This window comes from Schistocerca piceifrons, chromosome 7 (assembly GCF_021461385.2).
Source record: "Schistocerca piceifrons isolate TAMUIC-IGC-003096 chromosome 7, iqSchPice1.1, whole genome shotgun sequence".
Taxonomy (NCBI): Eukaryota; Metazoa; Arthropoda; class Insecta; order Orthoptera; family Acrididae; genus Schistocerca; species Schistocerca piceifrons.
In genome coordinates this window covers 327,218,177-327,231,785 of record NC_060144.1, presented here as the reverse complement: position 1 = coordinate 327,231,785, position 13,609 = coordinate 327,218,177, and the positions used below count along the sequence as shown (strand labels likewise).

The window sequence follows — 13,609 nt, the reverse complement described above, 5'->3', positions numbered from 1 at the left end:
GAATATACCCAACAAATAATCCAGAGGTCGTTGGGCATTTGTGCCACATGAAACTTGCCATGAGTAATTTAAAGGAAAGGGAGAAAAGTTGGCTTGTAGCGTCTCTTCAACGACTAGTTCTTCTTTAGGAGTCATCCCTCGATTTGGCATAATCGGTTTGAGGAGCTGAAGAAAAACTAAATCTGGAGAGTGCTGCTGCTACCAATAATTTTTACTATGACGTCACCGAGCAGAGGCTGCACTGAGACTCTAGCTGTTAAAAAAGTATGTTTTTTCCATCAGTTATATCGCTGTGCCGTCTTTCATCCCTTTGTGTCCTCTGTAGATCTATGCGGCTCTGGAGTGCCCTGTAGTATGTGGCCCTCAAGCTGTCTCTCTTTTCAGCATATTTTCTCTTTATCTTTTGTTATACAGGGTAATTGGTATAAGTACAAATACTTTTACATGTGTTATCTTAATACTGACAGTTTCCTTTACTATTTTGTTTTCGTTTGATTTGATTTTGAACTGGCATGGTAGTAACCTTGCTGTCTTTCAGCTTTGAGTGACTTTGCGCTGCGAGATAAACTAACTATATCTGCCTACGAGAATACAACCTGAATTTGCCCCTGTTTTATGATATTTCTAAAAAGGTAAAAACTTATTAAATCCTGAACTTCACTCTTAATATCTGTAACTAAATAAAGTGCGTTAATGATCTGCTAATAATGCTGTTCTTAAAATGGTCCCTGTGCGATGATAATTTTCGTAGCAAACTGAACGTGAAATGAAAATATCTTACCTCATAGTGAGCTTGGGTATGTGGTGCTTGCTTCCCTCTGTGCGCTAGCTGCAAATTTCTAACAACTGTTGCTGAGAGCTTAGTGCAATGCTCCAAACAACAAGTAAACTGTTTTATACCCATCATTGAGTGAGACACACTTTAAATAAAACTGACTTGGATCGAAGATATGGCCAATGCTTTTAGATGAAATATAACGGACTGTTTTTAAATTATCTGTTATATTATTACTTGTACGAAATTCATGTTACAACACTCATTACCATTGCCAAAGGGCAACATTAATATCAAACTCTTACTCTCACAAAAGTCAGACAAATAATTGATAAACATAAAAAAATTCCTTACAGTGAAAATTACACAATCTTTAATGAAAAATCTAAAGCTCCCTGATATGGATGTGTCATTCAACAATGATATGCACGATTGCAGTGACACTAAATAAAAAATATTACCTTCATTCCTCTTCACACTTTTGTTTACTATCCTTACATCTCATCTCATTCTAAATCACAAATCAAATCCTTGTTCTCTGTTTCACAATATTAAAACAAAAATCATTGTACTTAAACATAGATGCACTTAACTTTACGTCAACATTATCATGAGTGCTCCGCTCGGCGTCTTTCTCACTACTGCGCAAACGATGGAACTCCTGCACTTCTCGCTGCAAAAGAGAAAAAATGGTTCAAATGGCTCTGAGCACTATGGGACTCAACTTCTGAGGTCATTAGTCCCCTAGAACTTAGAACTAGTTAAACCTAACTAACCTAAGGACATCACACACATCCATGCCCGAGGCAGGATTCGAATCTGCGACCGTAGCGGTCTCGCGGTTCCAGACTGCAGCGCCTAGAACCGCACGGCCACTTCGGCCGGCTGCAAAAGAGAAAGAGAGAGAGAGAGAGAGAGAGAGAGAGAGAGAGAGAGAGAGAGAGAGAGGGGGGGGGGAGGGAGAGAGAGACACATCTCCCGGCGACAGAGTTACTCTGAACAAGGATTGCGTACGAATAAAAAGCGATTCTAAATTGTCACTTAGCGTTTGAGACATCCAAAGTATATACAAATTCCAGAAATGCAAATAACAAACTCTCAATAGACCTGTTTCAATGCGCGCACACATCAGTGTGTTTGTTGTTTTTTCTGTACATCGACAAATCTTGCCACAAACTTTCTGATCCGATGTTTTCTGCATAGTTGTACTGCACTACTAAACGGACTACGCCTGTCGGTATAGACAATCCATTTTGCATCCATGTGCCCACCAATATCTGACCTGCTGCCCAGAGGAAAATAAGCATTAATGGCTTGCTCTTGGCACATGTTCTTGGAGGTAGTAACCAAGCTAAAAACATATGACACATAATGGCTATAATTGTTCTTCTGCAGATGACGTTAATATTGATGTAATGTTGTTTAGTACACCTTCTGGAGTCACCAACAGCGGTTGCACTTACACCTTGTATTTTGAAAGTCATCACCTTCCTCGGATTATATGCTAGCATGAAACAATTACACTGTCGGAACTTAATTAAACTGATACTCTTGTGTTGTGCGATATGTTGATTGCAATTTCACCCTTATACGAGCTTATTTTCAGTATTTTCAGTACAAGAAAATTCGATGCCTATAGTTGAAGAATGGTGAGAGTACACGATAACTGTTAGGCGTTTGTAATGTTACTGGAACTTTACAAGTGGAGATCGCAACATAGCGCACCTAGATGACACGGACGAGCAATTTAAGGCCGTTTTAGAACTTTAAGAAAAGTAAAAATGACATAAGCGACATAGGAAAATCATGCCGATAAATAGCACGAACAGGTGTCCATGGCGCAGTGACTGATGCACAAGTGGTGACGAGGTGGACCTAGGACAAACTCATGCCAAGAAGAGTAAGCACGGGCTCTTCCACAAGGACTGCACAACGAAATCTCACGGGATTTTTCGACTAGGTGTCACGAATAGACGTATGAAATCTGGACATAAGTTATAGTCAGTGTCACAACGAACCGCGGGAAAGATTGCTAGAAGCTGTGTTGAGATCTCGGGTTGCCATGCATCGTTTACCTTTGACATAGTACCACAAAAAACAGAGAGTTACTCGGTGTACAGTCAGAGTCAACTGGGACATTGTGGCTTCTTGCGGAGTTCAGCGATGACTATCGATCTTCTTTGTGGTGGTCAGATCGATGACAACGTGTCTCTAGAAGACCTATTGAAAGGTCACAGGAAGCAGCGATTCTCTAAACCAGACACTTGCATCTCCTGGAACTGGACCTGTCAACAGGACCAATTTGGTAAATGTTGAAAGGATGGTGACTGCTGGCAAGAACGGGAAACCTGTTTTCATATCCTTCGTGATAATCGTACTAAAAGGGATATTTCAGCAGGAAAACGTTAGATATCACTGGAACACTGAAGTTCACACAGCAAACGCAACTGAGGAATGTGTGGATTCCCCCTTATTTGTCGCCCATAGGGCATGTCTGGGACGCCATGCAAAGGTGTATACTGTCAGACGCGGATCCAAGGATCGGTCCGGGAGGGAGGCGGCTTCACAGTTCTCCACTGTATCCCCAACCTCCTCCCCACCCAATATAATCTGTCTGGTCGAAAGTACGTGGACACCTATTTTCTTTCTTTCTTTTTTTTTTTTTTTTTTTGAGTCGTCGGTCTTCTGAGTGGTCTGATGCTCAGTCAGACTAGCAATTGCAACCTACGTCCTCAATTATTTGCTGGATGTCTCCCAGTCTCTATCTTCCTCCACAGTTTTTACTCTTTACAGCTCCCTCTGGTGGTAAGCTTCTATGGGACCAAACTGCTGAGGTCACCGGTCCCTCCCTCTGGTACTATGGAAGCTAGTCCCCGATGTCTTAGCACGTGTTCTATTGTTCTGTTCCTTCTTCTTGTCGGTGTTTTCATAATTTCCTTTCCTCGCCTATTCTGCGGAGAACCTACTCATCCCTTATCTTATCAATCCATCTAATTTTCGACATTTTTTTGGAGCACCACATCTCAAATGCTTCGATTCTCTTCTGTTCTGGTTTCCCCACAGTCCATGTCTCACTGCCATACAGTGCTGTGCTCCAGACGTACATTCTCAGAAATTTCTCCAAATTAAGGCCTACGTTTGACATTGGTATACTTCTCTTGGCCAGGAATGCCCTTTTTTCCAGTGCTACTCTGCTTTTAATGTTCTCCTCGTTCCGTCCGTCGTGGGTTAGTTTGCTGCCTACGTTGCAGAAGTCCATAAATTCATCTACTTCGTGATCACCAACTACGATGTTAAGTTTCTCGCTGTTCTCATTTCTGATACTTCTCATAACCTTTGTCTTTCTTCGATTTACTCTAAATCCATATTCTGTATTCATTAGGCTTTTCATTCCTGTCAACAGGTCCTGTAATTCTTCATCCCTTACACTGAGGAAAGAAATGTCATCAGTGAATCTTAAAACTGATGTCCTTTCACTTTGAATTTTAGCCCCACTCTTGAAGCTTTCTTTCAACTCCATCCTTGCTTCTCCGACGTATAGATTCAACAGCAGGAACGGAAGACTACATCGCTCTCTTACACCCTTTTTAACCCTCTAATGCGATGCGTGATACTGGTCAAATTGGGTTTGAAGTTGTTCAGAGACTATCGTGTGCTTCCTTTCTGCTTGATGCTTGGTGTTACACATCTATTGACTCCTCTCTTGCAATCTCTGGTGGCCTTCATGTCAATCTATGGTGCGGACAAAGCGCACCAAGGTAATTTCGTCATCCGACCGCTGAGAATGGCACGCCAGGTAACATTGTTGCATTCATTATCGTCATATTATTGCAGTTTTTTGAAATGAAGGGCGAGGAGCAATAGCAAGTCTAATAGACCACACAGGGCGATTCGTTGTAGTGAGATGGTAGGACAACAGACTTGTTGCTCTGCTGTCATCTTTCGTTGATATTGAGCCCAGGATCCGGCAAACAGGTGCGACAAATCACAAAGAGAATATGTGCAAGTCCCAATAACAGATGTTATCTTAGCCTGCAACACCTGTATGGTTGGTATTGATCTGATGAACAAACTATCATCACTACACAAATACCACATAAAATCAAGGAGGTGCTATTTATACATCTTCTGGCACACAATTGAAGTTGCCGTAGTCAACAGTTGGCTGAAATACCGTAAGGACTGCAACTTTCTTCGAGAACGACACGTTCCACTGCGCAAGTTCCAAGCAGAAATTGTGGGTGGAATGGTACTGGCAGAGAAAGCCAAATCAAAGCGATGACGTCCAAATAAAGATGACATGTCAAAAAAGAAGAAGAGCGCTGCGAGAACAGTTCTGCCAGTTGTAGACTGCCAAAAGGACAAGTATGATCATTGGCTTATATGGAAGTAAAGGAGAGGACGATGTAAGATATATGTGAAGACGGTACCATATAAGTAGTGTGAAAAACCTGATGCATTTTTGTGCTTAAATAAAGATAGAAATTCTTTCAGAAGATTTCATACATAAAAACTGACAAAGTGATTTGCATAATAATTTCAGATGCTTTTTTTCTATTTTATTGTGAAAAGGTATTAACAATTTTGCATAATGTACTCTTAAGTGAATCAACTGCTGTTTTCCAGCAAAAAACAACCAGGCTGTGAGATATACATGGTGACTTGCTGTTTTATGTTAATAATGTCATTTACTTCATACTATATGTAATAATTATAAATAAATGCATTTGAAAGTAAGCTAGTATTAATATATTCATTTTCCAAAACAGAATATTCCATAAAATAAGAATAAAGGCGATTTTTGAACTAGAACCTTTAAATTAAATTATAATACTAAGAAAATGTTTAGTATCCAGTATTTTATGCTCTCTGTTGCCCGGTATGACAAACGTGTCACATTAAAATTTTAGGTTGGAAAATTTCAAAAGAGTTAGAATCGCGCATGAAATAGTGAAAAGAAGCAAAAATAAGAGGTTTTGGTGAAATAAAAATTTTTATGACTAAGGGGAATGGTGTTGGGAATTATGGGGTTAATCTGTGCACTCCGTTCTTGGTCGTCCACTCTTATTATTTCCTCTTGGCTCTTGTACATATTGTACATTACTCGTCTCTCCCTATAGCTTATCCCTACTTGTATTTTTCTCAGGATTTAGAACATCTTACACTGTCGAACGGTTTTTCCAGGTCGACAAATTCCACGAAAGTGTCTTGATTTTTCTTCAGTCTTGCTTCTATTACTGCCTCTCTGGCTCCTTCACCTTTCCTTCAGCCAGACTGATTGTCATCTAACAGATCCTCAGTTTTCTTCTCCATTTCTCAGTACATTATTCTTGTCAGCAACTTGGATTCATGAACTGTTAAGCTGACTGTGCGATATTTTTTCCGAAGTCTGGCCCTATATCGCCAGTCTAAAACATTCTACAACCAACGTGAATAATATTTGTGCTGCCACTGCCCCCAATGATTTTGTAAATTCCGATGGAATGTTATATATCCCTTCTACCTTGTTTGATTGTAAGTATTCCAAAGCCCTTCTAAATTCTGATTCTAATATTGGAACCCCTATCTCTTCCCTATCCACTCCTGTATCTTCTTCTGTCACGTCATCAGGTAAATCCTCCCCCTAAAGAGGCAGCAATGTATTCTTTTCATATATGCACACCATCTTCTGCATTTAACAGTGGAATTTGCATTTCACTCTTAATGTTACTGCCCTTGTTTTTAATTTCAACTAAGGATTGCTTTGACTTTTCTATAAGCTGAGTCAGTGCATTCAAGAAACATTTCTTTTGCAAGTTCTTTGCACTTTTCATGTAAACATGTAACCTTAGCGCATCGTCTTGGAATTACAGCACTTACTATTTGGTTCATTCGTAAGTGACTTGTGATTCTGTATTCCTCAGTTTCCTTCTTCGCAGTTACCGTCCTTGTACCTATGTTTTTCTCTCCAACTTCTGTGATTGCTCTTTTTAGAGTTGAAACTTCTTAATTTAATAAAATTTTTTACTTGAACTGCAATAACTGAGATGGTGAAACTTCTTAGTTTAATTCTGAAACTGCCGAGTGAAATTGAATGCAAGTGAACCTGCTTAAACTGCTGAGTGAAATTGAACGTACTGTCACTTTGTTTGTCTTTAGCATTTCATATCTGACCTACAGAATTATTCCTGACAAATTCAACTGAAAGGCAATCTGACTACTCAAATAATTAACACAAAAGAATGGCCCTGAATTAGAAGAAATCCTAATAATAACCTATACATTTCATAAAACACTTACCTCACAGAAAATCGTCATTATACGAACTACAGCGATACACCAAGCACCAATACAGCCAGCTAAATAAAATATTCTAACTACTGTAGGTTCTAATTACTAAAAGGTAAGTGGTTAGCAAAGGAAAGATTTTGTTGCAGAGCAAACAATGTATTTACCAATTTTGCCTTAATAATGTGACATCCAGTTCAAAAAATTATATAATCGTCCATGACCAGACCGTCCGGTCGCGCTAACACTTCAGACCTTTAACCTCCATCACTGCTAACTATAAAATTCCAACCTCCATCACTGCTGGCTAAACACCTACAACTGCCATCACTACTGGTTGTTCACCTACAACTGCAAGTCCGACCAGCCACAGAGTCTCTTACAGAGGGCACACAGCGCTGTCAGTTATTAATGCAGTCTATCGCGCTGCCAACATACAAACATATAAACAGGCAACTCACAGAGTGTCAATTCTCTTTCAGCTGAACTGCCTACTGAACTGTTCATTAGCGCCGCATCTGTAATGTCAGAGAACTTCAAGCGTAACTCTTCATTTCTTATACTTCCGAATGCCAATTCTTTGCACTCTGATTCTTCCTTCCCTTAAGCTTCAGCCTATTCTTCGTCCTTACCAAACTGTGATCCGAATGTGATTGTGTCCCCTTATAATCTAATATCTGATTTCGGAATCTCTGCCTGACCGTGACGTAATACAACTGAAATATTCCTGTTATCTTCCAGCTTTTTACAAGCATAATTCCTCCGCTTGCGATTCTTGAACCAGTATTCGCTATTACCATCTGGAACTTGTGTCAGAATTCAGTTAGTCTTTCTCCTCTTTCATTCCTACATTCCCACTACCAAGCCCTTATTCTTCCGGTAACCCTTTCTTCTGCTCCTTCCCCTACAACCACATTCCAGTCCCGCATGGCTATTAGATTTTCATCTCCCTTTAGGAACTGAATTACCGGTTCAATATACCCTCGTAAACTTTCTATATCTCTTCATCTTCCGCTTGCGACGACGGCATGTATGCCTGAACTATCGTTGTCGGTGTTGGTTTACTGTCGATTCTGATGGAAACAAGCCTATCAACGACCAATTCACAGCAATCACTCTCTACCCTACTTTCCTGTTCATAACGAATCCTACTTTCGTTGTACCATTTTCTACTGCTTCTGATATTACCCTATACTTGTCTGACCAAAAATGCTTGTCTTCTTTCGGTTTCACTTCAGTCACCCTCACCATATCCTTAGCATTTCCTTTTCAGATTTTCTATTTTCCGTATCACGCTCAAATTTCCGCTGACATTCCACGCCCTGATTTGTAGAACATTACCCTTTTCTTAGTTATTTAGTCTTTTTCTTATGGTCACCTTCCCGTTAGCAGTCACCTCCCCCAGAACCGGATGAGGAACTAACACGGAATCTTTTGCTAATAAAGAGATCATCAAGACTCTTTTTCAAATATGGGCCACGTGTCCTGTTGATACGGAACTAGCACGGAATCTTTTGCTAATAGAGATATCATCAAGACACTTTTTCAAATACAGGCCACGTGTCCTGTTGATACATTATCTGTCTTTAATGTAGTGGTTTCCATTGCCTTCTGCATCCTTTTACCGTTGATAATTGCTGATTCTTCCGTCTTTTAGGGGCAGTTTGGCACCCCAAGGGCAAGAGAGTGCCGTGAACCTCAGTCCGCTCCTTCGTCCTCTTTGAGAAGGCCGTTGGTAGAATGAGGGCGACTTCTTACGCCGGAAGTCTTCAGCCACCACTGCTGATGATTTTTATCCAAAATTTAAGAAGTGGCGTGGTTTGAACTGAGTCGAAGATGCTACTCCAGACAACGGGTGCTGCCTGTTAGCAGACGTTATATGGAATGTCTCTCCCTTTACCTCTATGACAGCTTTGCTACAGGTACATCCAGTGAGGCATCTGATGTCTGTGGAGGAATGGCAGCCCATTCTTAGGAGCTGGAACCAGAAGAGTTAGCGTAGACAGACGCTGGACTCTGGAGTGAAATCGTGTTCTAGTTCACCCATTGTGTTCAAGTCTCTACTTCCGGCAGACTAGTCCTTTACAGGAATGTTATAGTCCCCAGGCCATTTCCTCACAAATGCTGCCTTATGACAGGGTCATTATGCAGATACGTACAGCAGCTATCTTGGAATTATATCTCTACTGTAGGCAGTGCACACTACCGTAAAACGTATTCACATGTTTCCGCATCTATTTCACCTCGAAAAACGCCCCCATGTCGTTATTCACCCCCTCCATGTTTCACTGTTGGCACTATACATGACAGCAGGCATTGTTCTCCAAGACATTTGCCGAACATAACTCTTTCGCGAAACCCAAACCATTCTGTCGGATTGCCAAAGGGCAGTGCATGATTCATCACACCAAATCACTCGTTTCCAGCCATCCACTGTCCAGTGGCGTTGGTCTCTACACCACCTCAACCGTCGCTCAGCACTGACTGCAGAAATGTATGGCTTGTAGAAGCTGCTCAACCGTTGTCCCCCACTCTTGTTACCTCCAAACGCATAGTCGCTATGCTGGCTGGACTGCAGGTTTTAATGCAAACTTAATATTTTAGTTGAATCGGTGTTAGTACAGTACTTTTGCCTTTTTTGGAATGGGGAGGCTAAGCCATGACTATCATGATACCCACCCCCTCCCCATCCTGTTACTTTCACACCAGTCTCCGTCCAGCAGTCTTCATGAGGTTACAAGGCACGTTATACAGGCATTGCAAGATAGTTCTCAAGATGACATTCGTGTTCGTGAGGGCAACATATCATACTGATGTAGACGAAGGACGTTAGTTCGAAATGTAATGAAGGTTTAATTATTTAATTCACGTTATGTGATGATCATCCCAGAGTTTGATAAATATCAAGACCATGGCCACGGCCTCTTGCGGTGTTGCAGGCACGGCGAGGACTGGCAGGCGTTTCGCAGCAGGGTGCAGCAGCCGATGCTGCAGCCCAGGACGGCACGGCTCTACGTGGCGCCCATACAGCAGGCCGCGGAGGACCTGGTCCGCAGGTGAGTCTCTGTTCTGTGCAACACTCGTACTCGTGAAGTCACGTCCAAGTTATATGGGAACTCTGCTGGCCGGGAGGCTCTGGGGCTTCTCCGCATGTAAGGCCTGTCTGTAAATACATATAAATGCAAGCCTAATAACATCCAGTTTCAACGTTATCGTCAACTTCAGGAGCCTGATAAAATCAAGTAAATAACACACCATAGGACAAAAATTGAAAAACAAAATAGCACCACGAAGGAGTTAGGCAAATTGGTCACAAATAGCTATTGTACAGGTATGACAGGAAAAGGCATAATTGTAAACTTTGGCGGCCGATCGATGAATGTGTAACGCTGCAGCGCAATTTCACTGCGTAGCTGGCAAGGCTAGTAAACAGGGGCACGTCGATACCAGGGCATAAGGTGTTTTCGAATTTCATTTCTCGGATACAATTGGACAGAAACCTCTATAGTGGTGCGTGAGCAATATATGAAGGGCTTATTTCAATAGTGGTACAAGTCCATTACCTCCACTTTTCTGTCTATAATGCTTCTGAAACGAAATATCCAAACAAACAGAAAGTAAGGTTCATATCTAGCAAGAAGCCATTTGCTAGAATATTTCTGGTACCTCAACTGCAGATTTTTCAACGCTCATTTAACTATAGGACACTGTATCTCAATATGAACAAAAATAGACTTGTACCACTATTGAAATAAGTCCTTCATATGTAGATAGCATTTTAGAGAGAAAGTGTAGTTGGTCTCAAAAAAGCCAACTGGAGTAATCGACGAAACGCTAGTCATTTTGAATAGGAAGCGATGCCACTATTCACCAATGTTAGCAGGAATGGGTGAACCGTGACCGTCAGCGTCAAGACGGAAGCGGTTGACCTAGAGAGACGACAGAATCTTAGGACTGGACAACCGTCAGCGAGACACTCAGAGCCTTGCATTCATCATCACCATCCCACGTGCTTCATTGACGAAAGGACCATTATTAAGCGCCTCACAGAAACGGGGTTTCACTGATGAGTCACGCTTCGGACTGAGCTGCGACGATTTCATAGCAGTACCAACCGTTGCATCCTTACAGCACAGCGGTCCGTTGACGACATTCTACACACCGTTTTGTTGCCCTTCAGGGCTATCCATTCTGACCTTTCAGCAAGGTAATGCCCGGCCGCACCCAGCGAGAGTTTTTACTGCTAGTCTTCCTGCTTGCAATTCCCTACTGTGGCCAGAAGAGCCGCCAGATCTCTCCTAAACTCAGAATGTTTGGAGCATTATGGAGAGGCTCTCCAACCAGGTCAAGATTTTGACGATCTAACGCGCCATTTGGACAGAATTTGCTACAATGTTCTTCAAAAGGACATCCATAACACTACCAATCAATGCCAAGCCGAATAACTGCTTGCATAACTGCCAAAAGTGGACCAACGCGCTATTGACTTGCTTAATTTTGGCTCTTTCTCTTCAATAAATCAACCAATTTTTCTGAAATTGAAATAATTGGTTTGTCATGTGCATCACATCTGCCGATTACTGTCCCATTCGGATAATTCCTTCATGGCGCGTCAGTTTTTTGTCTTAGGCTTAAAAAGAAAATAATCGTCATTGTCATATCGTCATTATAATCCATTTTTACACTCACTGGTACGTAAGGCTTCCTTCTCGATTTTACCATGTAGTGTCAAAACATTCATTCTGCTGCCACGACTCTGACTTCTTTAGGTCGTAGCTTCTTTTTTTGTTTATTAGAATCCAAATAACCACATCCTAGGTCTATTTCTCATGCTTTCGACCAGTGACACGCTCTGATAATATAAAAAAAAATAGTTAAAATGGCTCTGAGCACTATGGGACTCAACTGCTGAGGTCATTAGTCCCCTAGAACTTAGAACTAGTTAAACCTAACTAACCTAAGGACATCACAAACACCCATGCCCGAGGCAGGATTCGAACCTGCGACCGTAGCGGTCTTGCGGTTCCAGGCTGCAGCGCCTTTAACCGCACGGCCACTTCGGCCGGCCCTGATAATATCCATATCATTTACATTGTCCTCTTAATTCCATATTCCACTGTAGTTTCGTCCCTGATCTATTTGGTTGTTTTCCTTTCGCTCCTACTAATTTAGAACATGCATCTCTCCATCCATTTTCGAAGTTAGACAATGTCTCACTGCCTTGTATCAAAATTATTCACATCAAAATGATTCATTCTGATTGTACATTTTCCGTTTTCAGAACATCGAAATCTTGGTTTTAAAAGTCTGTTTAGTTTTAGAAAATCGTTCAAGAATATTTCTAAAGTGTTAATGTCTTTTAAGGCGTGTACTGGACTGAGAGAAGGGGACGCAATTTCTCCTGTTTTCTTTAACTTAGGAAAGATCGATCCTCAGTGGACCCAAGTTCAGGGGCGATATTTACTAGACCTGGTTATGCACATGATGTAGCAATAAGCAGCTTCAAAACAGAATTAACCATAAAAATGCAAAATTAGTATAAAATCTCTGAGAAATCAGGGTTACGGGTGAATGAAGAGAAGACAATGTCTGAAGTACGAAAATCCGAAGACATTTGAGCGCTTCAAGTACTTAGGTAGACTTCTTAGTAAAGTCAGCAGAACGGACATAGGAGTACATGCCAGCCTAAGTGTACCTAACAACATATTTTTTAGTTATATCAACATTTTAACACATAAGAACCAACCTCGAAATTCACTTGTACCGAAACCTTCTCTTACCGGTAACATTATATGGATGTGAAGCGTTAGTATTTATAAGTAAAGATGAAAAAATATTCTTAATATTCGAAATGAAAATACTAAGTACAGTTTTCGGACACGTAACTGATGAAAATAACATGGAATGGAGGAGATGAAGAAAATAAAGAGCTACTGGAGCCGTACAAACACCACAACAACGTCGAAGTGCTGGAGAACAGAAAGTTGAGATGGGGGCAGGCCGCGTACCAAAAATGACGGGCCTAGACTAACTAGAATAGTATTATTCAGGACAATAGATGGAACGAGAGGAAGAGGAAGACGCAGAATTAGATGGCGATATAACACCCGGTAGGGCACAACTAGGAACAACTCCAAATGGACAGAAAAAGAAATGGAAGAAGCTCTAGAGAAGGTGCCTGATGAGGCCCATGTTAAATTTTTGTTGTCCATTCACTCATTATATCCATCTGCTCTAGACAAACACACACACACACACACACACACACACACACACACACACACACACACACACACGCAAGCTTGCGTGGACGCAATCAACTGGGTTCTGACGATTTGTTCGTTATATGTGATCTTAATCTTTCGTAACTGACATTCATCTCTCCTTTCGTACTTGCTTTATGAGCTTCTTCCATTCGCTGTAGAAACTTAGCTTCCCTACAGTCTAGTCTGAACGTGTTATCATCCACGTTTAACTTCCGTACAGAGCTACACTCCATACAAATATCTTCAGATAGAAGTCTACCACTTAAATTTATATTCGATTTTAACAATTTTCTCTTTTCAG

The 13,609-nt window shown here is 41.2% G+C and overlaps 1 protein-coding gene across 1 annotated transcript in view; it reads left to right on the top strand.

Annotated features, from left to right (window-relative positions):
- LOC124805196 (probable cytochrome P450 301a1, mitochondrial) overlaps positions 1 to 13,609 on the top strand; it is a 210,266-nt gene that overhangs the window by 64,454 nt on the left and 132,203 nt on the right. The window contains exon 3 of the mRNA XM_047265692.1: positions 9,982 to 10,098. Within this exon, the coding sequence (XP_047121648.1) occupies positions 9,982 to 10,098 (117 nt within the window). The remainder of the gene's footprint in view (positions 1 to 9,981; positions 10,099 to 13,609) is intronic.